The 12,161-nt window shown below is 37.8% G+C and overlaps 1 protein-coding gene across 4 annotated transcripts in view; it reads right to left on the bottom strand.

Moving 5' to 3' along the window:
- The window catches only part of KAT6B (lysine acetyltransferase 6B), a 187,322-nt gene that overhangs the window by 35,129 nt on the left and 140,032 nt on the right, over positions 1 to 12,161 (bottom strand). For all 4 annotated transcript variants that reach the window (XM_044239874.1, XM_044239873.1, XM_044239875.1 and 1 more), the window contains exons 10-13: positions 10,920 to 11,035; positions 9,039 to 9,180; positions 5,693 to 5,854; positions 2,329 to 2,422 (exon numbers count right to left, since the gene is read on the bottom strand). In XM_044239874.1, coding sequence (XP_044095809.1) covers positions 2,329 to 2,422; positions 5,693 to 5,854; positions 9,039 to 9,180; positions 10,920 to 11,035 — 514 coding nt within the window. The remainder of the gene's footprint in view (positions 1 to 2,328; positions 2,423 to 5,692; positions 5,855 to 9,038; positions 9,181 to 10,919; positions 11,036 to 12,161) is intronic.

Raw genomic sequence — 12,161 nt, 5'->3', positions numbered from 1 at the left:
TTTCCATTTTCATTGAGTACTGTAAAATTCTTCTCCCAGCTTCCTGTTCTATGAAGGAGTAACACCAAGCCCTTTTCAAGTTTACTCAAATCATTCACCACATTGCTTACCCACCCCAGCACAGGGGCAATGTCAAGGGTACAGGAAAGAGAAAATCTAAAAAATTACACCCTCAGCACTGTACTACCCAGACACACCCTAAGGGGTGGCACTCATTGTGATGGCCCGAGCAATCCAGAAAGGTTCCAATGGGCTCCAAAGTTCTGGTTTAAAAATACTGGGTAGACTCCAATACAGTTCTCACTAAAACGGTTAACACAAAGATTTAGCATTTGAAGGGAACTCTGTTCCTGGGTTGTCCTCTTATGTGAAAGGTCTCACTATCAGATCATGCTGTACAAATAAGAACTAATCTATTTAAAGACTTGCGTTTTTAACCCATTAAGCAGTAGTCCCCTTTTAAATTTTAGGTAGAAAATCATTGTGAGCAGTACTGTGTTATCACTTTGGAGATTCCATTCAAATCAAGAAAATAAATCAAATGCAGATTATTGATCATACTGTCCTACTGAAAACAAAGAAGGTAGTATCCTAGGAATTTACAGTCAGTTGGAAGTAGGACACATCAGTTATCACCACTAAAGCAGGCGTTAAGTCTACTGCTATGCTACAGAGATATGGAGCCAAGAAGGGAACGAGATGAATCTTCAGGAGGTAGGATCAAACGGAAGAGGTTCCTGAGCTGGCTCTTAACAATGGGTAGGATTCTAAACACATGGAGGCTGGGGAAGGAGGAGGAGGAAGTGGTCACTTTAGCAAAGGACTGTATAGACAAAGAATGGAAATACGGAAACATGCTCAGAGTATCTGAGGAAAAAGAGATTAGCAGATAAAAAAGCCTAAAAAAATTAGCTGGAAGTAGGTGCTAGGAGCCTCTGGATACAGAGCTCTGGAGTTTACCTTATTCTGTAGGCACGCAGATGCTAAAAGTGTCAAAGGTTAAGGCCCGAACTGTTGCTATGTACATCAGAAACCACAATGTTTATGAACAACTTCTAAATGGTGGCCACACACAAAAGAAGGGATTTGCCCATAGAACCGATTACATCTAGACCTCTGCAAAACAGTAACAGTGACCTCCTGGTAAGATGGCCCTCCATGGGAGAACTAGATCAGGAAAACAAGGGGAAAGACTAAGACAATGAATTAACAACTACAAATGTTAACTGAAAACAGTCGATAAATAATACTTCAAAAAAAGAGTAATATTCTCAATGGCAACAGACTGCGCACATCTGTCTAAAACTGCTATATAGTCATTTTATACCTCAACTTTAATAAATTGTAGTATCTAGTAATATAGATCTGGACACAGCATATTTGTTTCTTCATGATTCTTCTTGAGCACATTTATATAGTGGGGTTTTTTTGCATTTGATGTACCTTAGGAAGAATATACAATTTCCTAAATTTTCCTTCTTTCAGTTTATAATCAGACAAACTACAATCTGGTAATAAAGCACATAGTTCCTAGTGACAGGTTTTTCATGGTCAGAAATTACTATTATCATGGATACTTGGGCCTTCGTGTTATCTGGGTATTTTGAAATGAATTCTTCCAATGTACCTTAGCACTCCATTTACATACCCCATATAACATAAACAAGGAGAAAAAAAAAAAACTACCTATGTTTTTTATATTATCCTGTGTCTACTTCACCGTGTCATTCCAATTTTAATTGAAGAGACTCTGAAGATACAAATGTGCATAAAAACCATTTCTTGGGCAACCTTCTAGACAAAAAACATTATATAATTTCCATAACAAAAAGGGGAAATTAGTAAAATAAAAGTTATTTCTATTAGAAAGTCTCAAAGGATAAGCCACCTAAAGAATTGTTTTTCTAAGCAGAAATATCCCTTTCTTGCCCAGTACTGATAAGATTATAGGTAAAATTTTAGAAAGCTGAAAATCCTTTTAAATAATACTTCCGTTAGCTCTAATCACAAATAATTGCCTCTTCTGGTGCTAATGAGCATGAGCGCCACGGAATGGAATGCAATTCTGCCGGTTCATTCGGGGTAATGGCTTTGTGAGCTAGTGACACTGCCGAGCAATCTAGTCTCAATTTCCTAGAGCACAATAAGTGAGCAACAGTAAATTTTTCACTTGAGGAAGATTTTCTAACCTATGTAAATATAAAGAGAAAGCCTATTATCTACTGATAAAAACAACAAAGTAGGTTAAATAAAGTTTTATGTGTTACTCTTTTTTTTAACAGCCATCAGCTCCCTGGGTCATGAAAGTAAGTAAAGCACTTCACTTACTGAAATCAATGAGAAACCGTCCAAATCCTTGCCTTTGGTGCTGGGGCATGATCATTATGCAGGAGACATTATACTTCTGCTGGCAAAGCTTTTCCTGAGGGAAGGAGAAACAGATCAAGTATGTCACAGCTCTGCTGAAGTGGGCAATTCCCTGCACCTGCCACCATCCTTGTACAACAGTCCACTAAGGTGAACCCCTGTGTTAGGTCAGGACCAACCAGAATAGTCCCAATGTGTTGATCAAACTATCAGCTAACAACAAACCATCAACTCCAGGCATGCCTCTCAATTATGCCTTTATGCCTGAAAGCTGGTAGCATAAAATATGTATAAAGAATCCAAGGAAATATGAGCCAAATGAAATAGAACACAGAGAGTATGCAAGAAATGATTTCCTTGCTCAAACAACTTGAGAGATGGGGGGAAAAAAATGAACATCCACAGAGTCACCCAGAGGGGAAAGGTTAAGACTGAGCTCGCTACCTTGCTAAACAATTTTAAACTCTTTGACAGCAATCTGTCTTCTGCCTTTGACCAAATGTCCCAGGGAAATGAAAACAGTGTAAGAGATACACTTATGTATCTTATGGATTAAAAAAAAAGCTAGAGAAATAATCTGCATTTCAAACCAAACAAAAAGACCAGGCTGTAAGAAATCCCAAAGCCTCCACACAAAACTGAGGCCAAAATATTACCAACAGTATGAAACCAGGAGGGAGACTGGGACAACTAGGGTGGGAAGCAGTTCATATAGTTAACGAAGAATTTGCAATTTTCATGGGATGTGGCATCAGAACAGTAATATTTTATTCAGAGTACATAGAACCAGCCAAAGCCTGTACAGAGAAGATCTGGAAAAGGCTTTTGAGGTTGTGAATGCTCTGGCCAAATATAAACCACAAGTAAGACTGACCACAAATGGTACTAACCACACGAAAGGATGACTTCAGAACACCCAGATCTTTAATGAACCTATTAGAAATATCACAGGAAATTGTTGTGGAAAAAACCCTACAGGGCAGAATTAGAGATTTCTTTGTGAAAAAGATGCTCCCAACATTTGCACACTTGTAGCAGTTCTTGGAGTTGCTAAGAAATGAGGAGGAAGAAATCACATGTGTCAGTTATCCCTAAGACACTAGCGTGTCCGTCAAAGGACGTGCACATGAGAGGCGTGTTCAAATAATTAGTCTTCGTGGCAAAGTCAGACAAATGGGTCACTTTCTTTAAAAACAGATGTATGCTGAGTTGAAAGGATTCATCCTTTATGCCATTCTTTTCTCTGTCCCAAACTATTCCTACCTTTTAACTTCGCAAGCCAGCCCAACCCTCCCCTCCCCTCCAACTCCCACCCTTTAACACACGTTGCCGCAGCTAAATTCTAATCTATGGATAAACTAACTGTTCTCTCTTTCCCTCCTGTTTAGAGTCCTCTATTATCTGCCTGGTAAGTCAAATGCATGTAATGACTTACAGTGAACTTTTCTAGGTCATCTTGGCCATTCTCTAGCTGTAACCTCCAGAATTTGGTTTAAGTATAACCCCAAAGGGCCATAGTCCTTCACACTCCAATTGATGCCTTAAAATAATTTGCATGTATCTAGACTTTTAAAGTGTTTTTTTTAAGATTAATTTTTGTTTTACTACACTCCCAAAGAATGAGTTTTCCATGTACAGTAGAAACGACAGTAGTTGCTGCCATGCTGTGAAAGGAAACTGTGGCAAAATGAGAAAAGTTTTGAAGTAAGATGCTGGGTCGCGTGGGAGAAGAGAGGCAGAGACTGAAACTGTAAGGTTCACCATCAACTGCAGACCCCGAGGCCAATTTGAGACAAGGACAGCAGGCACCATTAAGCATCTACATTTAAACATAGACACATGTAAAGAAACACCATTTTCTTTCTTTCTTTCTTTTCTTCTTCTTTTTTTTTTTTTAAAGTAGGCTCCACGCCCAGTATGGAGCCCAACGTGGGGTTCCTGGGGCACTGAGCCACCCAGGCACCCCAAGAAATGCCATTTTCTAACTTTTAAGTAGAATAACCACGACCACTATATATATTTTTAAGTTATCTCTACCCAATGTGGGGCTCAAACTTACAACCTTGAGACCAAGAGTTGCATATTCTACCAAATGAGCCAGTCAGGTGTCCCATGACCACTATTCTTTTTAACTCATTGGAGAAAACAAGCTTTATAAACCTATACAAAAGGTAAGATGTTTTATACATCATATAGATTTCCTATTTATTGTTTTATTTTTAATAAAACAAATGTGTTAATTCTCGATCATCTTTTTAACCTGTTATGTACAAATTAACTTTCGTCTTTTTTGTCTTGGAGCTTCCAAATATGTGTATTAAAATATTAAGGCTGTTTCCCATGAATGCTATAACTTATTCATATTTTTGTATATAACCTCTGAGTTGATTCTAAAATACAGAAAACCTACAGGCAAAGGACCTTCATGTATACTCTATCTTTTGAAATTCCACGAAAATGACACTTCCATCAGGCACCCCATTTACATTATTCAAGAGTAGATTCAATAAATTTCACTTACCACCTAATACGCAAACTGTATCACAAAATAAATACAATACAGGGTTCAGATCATTGACTATATGCATGGAAGTCTTAAAAGTACCATCCTGGCACATTAAACTATCTCCAAACTCAAGTTTCTCCTTATTGCATATGAGTTATTATCAAAAACCTTTGAACCAAGGAATGTGAGTATAAAAGACAAACTATATCCTACTCCGTGTGTCAAGGGCTTCCCTACGTTCACAGCTGGAGATGCTTAGATTCCCTAAAGGTGAGGCTGCTTTAGATCTTAAAACAACAGCTAAACAGTAAGAGACAAAAGAGTAAACCTCATCATTTTATCACCTTGAGTGTCCAAATGCCAACGTTCTAACTCAGTGAGACACTGATGACCGCAGAGGGAATACAGTGAGGAGAAATGAGGACTATCCCTTAAATGCTACGCTATGCTGAAACCTTGAGGTTGACACCACTGAGAGGGGGGCAAGGGAAATAAGCTTAACATTTAAAAAATCAAAGATGCTAGGTGGTCTGCAAGGCAGCAATTATAATGCTACATGGTCGCTGAAAGTCAAAACGCAGCAAACCCTGCTGAGGTCCTTTACACACTTTCTAGGCATGATGTTTACCATTTTGTTTTGTTTTGTTTTAAATAAGCTCTAAACAAGAACCTGAGCTTTTCAGAAATATGTATCGCTTATTCAAATTACAGTCATAGAAAAAAAAAGAAGAAGAAGAAAAAAACCCCTGTTTGAAGAACTGGGCTCTACCAAAAACATTTTGAGTAAGAAAATGAAGGTCATACTGGCTCTTGTTTTACCTTAGAGAAGTATCCAACCAGATGACAGCCCTTTTCATCATTTTTTGTAAGGACATAAAAAAGGAATGGCTCGACATCATAATACAATGTTTTGTGGTCCAGGAAGAGCTTGGCTAACAAGCAAAGGTTTTGGCAATAAATTTTGCTCATATTCCCATCAACCTAGCAAAGAGAAACAGACAACATTATTTAACATAAAAATACCGCTCAATATAAAATTATTTTTACATGGTATTTTGGGAAGTATACAATTCTATTTCCAAATCCCAAACTGAGAGATTGAATTACCCCATTAAACAAGTATAAAGTCAACCAAAAAACTGCTGTCACTTGGCAAATAAGAATTCCACTTTTTCTCTTAAATTAGGGTCAATTCCAGTTAGATTCAATCTCTTTAAGCTACCTGAAGAAAGCCGAAACCACTAATGAAAGAGTCATTCTTATTTGCAATTTACTACAAGTAAAAAAACGATCAGGCATGTCTTCTCTGTTTGAACCAAGTAAGTCTGAATTAAAGAAATGTAAACACAGCAAAATACTGCTCAAGTAAGTTAAACTTTATGTTGTTTTCAAAAGGACTTCATGTAAAAATAAAATAAATGAACAGTATTATTCTGATTCCTCTGAAGTGTAGATTAGCAAAAGAGGATTCCATTTTGGTTTTATCCCAAGCATCATTTTAAATATAATTGGAAGAGATAAAATTTCTATGTTGGGAATACTTACAGAGAAAGTGAGATGAATGTCAACCTACAATAAGTACCATGATTACAGTCTACTTTTCTTCAAAATAAAAGAATCAAGCTGTGATACTGATGGTTATAGACAGGAGGCTAGGCACAGATGCCAATTTCTTTGATCAAATGTAGTTACTTGTTGAAAACCAAAAGCACAGCAGATTCAAGAATTTCCCTAGCACTATTCTTAGGGGAAATGGATATTTGCTAACCAGAGCTCTGTAACAATGAACTTGACCATTCTCCAGTCTCCTGTGGACCATACAGGTTCTCATATTGCACAAATTATTTTTAGACTTCATATAACTATTTCCCTTGGATGAAACCTAGGTCCCACGCATAGCAACAAAATCAAATATGGGCAACAGACACTGAGGATACAATTCTCTCTTTAATTAAAGGAAGTTTTTATGTATTTGAGAGTATGGTCCTTTCAGAAATGATAGTACATTACAAAAAGGAAATGTTGGTGTTGATGAACCAGAAAAACAGAGGACGATGCTGAAGCAAACTCTTATCAGCTGTGTAAGGTCTAATACGCATGCTTTCAAGAGGGATAAAGACAGGAAAGTATTAATTTATGATTATACTTCATTTACTGTAAAGGTTGCTTAGGAAACTGCTAAAAGTTAAGTTTCCTACATGCTGTCCTCTAAGTATTGATTTGGATTCTGGAATAGTGACCTTGGCATAGATAAATCCAATTCCTTCAAATATTTTTATGCATACATTTTACTAATTTGTTTTTCACTTTTCCCCCTCTGATCTTGGTGATGGTAAAAAATCACCTGTCTAGAAACAGCAGACCATTGTTATCAGACTATCAAGACTGACTCCTTTATCCCCAAGAAGACTCTCCCAGGATTCATGAGAGCTTAAACCCCACAAGCAGGTTCGTGCTGATTTACTTCACGGTTACTTAAAGGCAACGATGTGTTTTGTCTTTTGGGAAACAAAGAGACAGTGATTTTCATTTCATTCTGGTTTCAAGAAAGGATCCAAGGCATGAAGGAAGGAGCCAATAAGAAAGTTGATCTTTTGACATTAGCTAAGCCTCAAATGAGAACAGCTCTGCTGTCTCACCTGGTTGGGGCTGACTGAGTAACGTTCTGAAATGAACTAAATGGCTCGCATTCAGCTTTTCCTTCAGCCCAGGGGGCCTCAATGGGAGTAATTTTGCCTCCTCAGCGACACTGTGTCTGGAAAAACTTTTGCTTGTTACAGCTGGAAGCAATGTGATACCACCGGCACGGAGTGGGCGGAGGCTAGGGATGCTGCTGAGCGGCTGTCCGCGCGCAGGATGCCCGCTATGCCAGAGATCTTTCTAGCCTGAGAGGTGCACGTGCCCAGGCTGAGAAACCCTGCACCTAACCTTTCGGAAGTACTAATGTATCATTAAATCTTCACAGCAACGATGCCCTTTCCTTCAAGTTTACCAAAGAGCCTGATAGAACCAGGAAGAGGCTCTTAAAAAAAACTCCCAAGACACAGCCGGAGTTGCTGTGTTCTCTGACTGGCCTTTGGTAAAGGTGGCGAGCTCTGGCTTGTCTGCGAGAGAGAGCCTCGTCAATGAAAGAAACCTGTGTGTGACCCTCCCTTACAGTAAATATCATCCAAGATGTTTATACACCAGAACTAAAGTGAAATGTGGGGCAGAATAATACATTTCAGTCTGAACAACTCAATAAAGTAAAACTGTATTTTAAAGAAAGAAAGAAAAAAAAAAAAGACATCATGTCTGCTGTGCAAAGGCGGCTTGTTCTGAGCACCCATGCATGAAAACAATGCACCGAGATGGGTAACAGAGAAGGGAATTAGGCAGGGCAATGGAAGTGCTCAACTGGAGGAACGAGAATAAATGAGAGAATGAAAAATCCCTGAGAAAATGCAAGAATGAAAGGCATGGTCTCCTCAAGGTGTAAATGACACAGCTAAGCTGGATCCTTGAAACTGACAGCAGAATGCGAATGAACAATGAAACGATTATACAGGCGAAGACCTTCCGCTACTCAGTCAGTTCTGAAAACACAGAATGTCTTTAGGAACCTACAATGACAGACACATGGCCACAAGCGGTTCCTGCGAACAGCAGAGTTCTCCAGGGGTGGCCATCTACCCAGATGAGGGAGGCAGTCTCAACATCTGCTGGGGTCTCACCAAAAGGATTATCCACCCTGCCAAGAAATGGATGGAAACACAGGTGGCTGTGTACTGAGGAGATATGTACAGCTGTTCAATTCCCTGGAAGAGTGAGCACCTGCCAGACATTGGCTGGAGCTGCTGAACAAAGCTAATTTCTCCTGCCAAAGAAAGTAGAATTTACAAAGAGCTGAGAAGATCATAAATTCACTGGTGAATATATCTGGTGCAGACAGGGATTTGGAGGAAGACAAAAAAGTTAATGTGATGAAGTAGGAATTCATCGTCAACCTAAAGGGTTGCTCAATATGGTTCAACATTCCAAAACATGGAGATATTTTAAAGAGCAGTTGAATTTGAATGCCAAAATCAAATATACTGTGCACCTTCTAGAAACAAATCAGAACATAATCAACAATTGGGAAGTACTAGGTCTCAAAAGCTGAATTTTTTAATTTACACATGCTTACCTCAAATACTGAAAGGTCTTTCCTTCGGTAAATTTCATTTGCTGGAGGATGAAACCATCCACATTTCTTTGAGTGTCTTAACAAAATATTTTTACTTTTCATATATTTAAGACAGAATTCACACAGGTAAAGCTTTGGTAATCTGTTAAAATTTTAAAATCAAAGAATCTATCAGATTGATTATATTGTTTAGGAAAAAGATATTAAATGTTGTTCAATTTTCTCCAAATCATTATAAGGTTATACAACAGTATTTGAAAGTAGTAGTTTTGAAAAAAGAAAATAAAAAGCCAGTAGTAAAGAGATTATACAAAGCTTACATTATTTTTCAATATAATAATATTCGCTGCCATTATTCTGTGAACAAATCATTTGTTTCCTTAGAAATGTTGTACAGAAAAAAAGGTTTTCAGACCTGGAAACGCTACTTGAAAAATCAACAGTAAGGACGGCCTGCTGTCAGGTAAACATGAATATTTTTCATATTTCAATTTTAATGTCATATTGTCAATAGTATATATGGTCAGTGGCGTAACTGTAATCATCTTTCACTCAGAGAGAAGTGAATTCATTATTTTTAAAAATGATCTGTGTATTTACAAGGCAGATAAGTCCTAGAATTTAGTTAGCATTTCTGATGGATGAGGTAACATTAAAGTCTTATCATAATTATATATACATATACAAAGCAATACATGTAAAAAAAAAATAAAAAGATCTTGTTTCTACAAATCTCACTGACTCGGATATACAAACAGATTTCTCTCTCATGGTGAGTTTTTCTTCACCTTTAAAATTATAACATTTTTAATGCATGCCTAAACACACTTAAACATACTATTAATATTGTAAGAAAATGTTTAGAAGCACTTTCTAGGTCTTTGGGGTGTAAGGGTAGAACAGTTTGGGGGAAAGTCAGCTAAAGCTCTCAGAGCACATGACTTATGATTACCCATACCAAATGAAGCTCAAAGGTGTTTTTAAAAAGTTGTTCAAGAACACACAGTCAAGTGGTATCAGCTAGAAAGAGAAACCAAGATTCCTGATTCTTACTCTGCCACTTATCTTCTAAAACACCCTCCCCATTTTCTCCAGGGGATGATGGGCCAGACACCCATGCAGTGGAGAAAGGACAATTATCTACTCCAGAAGAAACTCAAGTTTGTGATTACCAGAAACTTCGTAGGCTAAAACATTTCAGAAGATACTAATAAACTGTATCCTGATGTACCTGAAGGAAGAAATCTGTTCATAGGATACCCATTTTTAGATATATTAGTTCAAGACAATTTCACAGCTAATCTTAGCTCGAGACAAAAGAAAACTTTAGGATAATTATTTTCTCTTCATTTTTAACAAATTAGTCACAAATGGCTCTAAAAGTTAAGACTTGGGGAAGGGTCTCTTAAGGCTACCCACCCCCACCTACTTTCTTTCATTTTTCCTTCTTCGGCTACATTTCTGTAAAAAACTTGAAAACAAAATGTCAGATATCAGAGATAAAATGAACAGGCCTACTTAGGAAAATAAACAGGGCACTGAGAAGAAACCACCAACCACTTCACAATGGCCAGTGTTTTTTCTCCTTATTTGGTTTCATCCACAAACAACATTTGTCCAATTAACCAGAGAAAACATGATCTTAGAAGCTCGAAGGCAAAATTTACAATGCCTGTGTGACTAATGAGTAGAAGGAGTTTACATACAACAGTGAATACTACTATTAAAAGATGCTGGAAAAAGTCATAGTTTTGGAAGCACTTTGACTCAACTATCAAAATTTTGCCCTGAAAATCATCTAATTTCCATTTCAGAACTGAGAATTCCCCTCCCTCAGATATATGACATTCAAACTATGTACCTTCTGGGCTGTTCCATTACCTTGCATATTCCTGTGGGTAAGGCGAGGAATACCAGGTTTGGATTTCGTATTTCCCGAATTCTATTACAGAAGGGTACCGGCCACAGTCTTCCACTCCACTTTCACACTCTATTTTCTGTCAGAGAAAAGAAAAGGAAGGAAATCAAGTATGTGTATTAGAAGAGGATTTCTTCACTTTCCTTTTGGTTCTTTCACCAGTGAATTATGAAAACCCAATCAAGAACAGGCACTAATGTTCATGGGGAGTTTTCATGTTGTTGAAAACACATTAGAGGATCTTGTAAAATAATCGTCAACTTTGTATAAGGTTCACATATAAACAAACTAAGGGTTTTTCTTAGGGTTAAGAAACAGTATTACCAACACAGGAAATGAGTACAATGTAAATACATACAAATGCCTATTGAACAGAATGAATTTAATGACCTGGTGCAATGCATTAAAACTGAATAAATTAGAAGAAGATCCGGAGGTTAGACACTCTTACGGTCTCCTATTCCTCCATGAAGTTAATGGTGATCCCAACTGTAATTATACCATCAACTGTGAAAGTCTGTAGTTTAATATCCATGTGCTCTTACTCCCTTTACTCCCAAGCAGTAAGCCCCATGAAGTTAAGAAATCTGCCGGCCTAATACAGACAAGAAACGCTGTTGAGTGCAATGCCGGTGTTACCATATGAAAGGGGGCTTAAAATTTAAAAGCATCTTTCACATAATGGTCCACTATTCATCACGTCTATCTATGAATGCCAGAAGTAGGCTGAAAATTTGGTAATATTTAAGGACTTCAAATCCCAGAAACTGGGGGCATTTCTGACATTTATCTTAGTAAAAGGAAACCAATACAAAGCATACTGATGGGGAAGAATGAGGAATGGAAAATATCCAAGAACTCCTTAAGTGAGAAACCGTCAGAAGTTAGGAAGCCCAAGTGGCTGCTACTAAAAATGAAGCTCAAGAGCCTACAGACAGCCCCCTCCCCAGACCAAGGAGAGAGTGAGGTGGGGCAGGGAGCTCATCTGTGAAGAGTTTGACACATAAACTAACTTGGTCTGCTAACGGTACCAAATCCATGCTCCATAATAAATCTGAGCTCGCAAAGTCCAAAAGCCTTACCTGTCACCTGTTTTGGTGACAATAAACTACCTGGAGTTACTCAAATTTTAAGTGGAATCATTTAAACAAATTACTGGACAATGAAAAGGAAACTGATTATAACTGATCAAGCAACACAATACT

The sequence above is a fragment of the Neovison vison genome, chromosome 2 (genome assembly GCF_020171115.1).
Source record: "Neovison vison isolate M4711 chromosome 2, ASM_NN_V1, whole genome shotgun sequence".
NCBI classification, from domain to species: Eukaryota; Metazoa; Chordata; class Mammalia; order Carnivora; family Mustelidae; genus Neogale; species Neogale vison.
The sequence above is the reverse complement of the archived record's forward strand: the minus strand, read 5'-3'. Positions and strand labels throughout refer to the sequence as shown.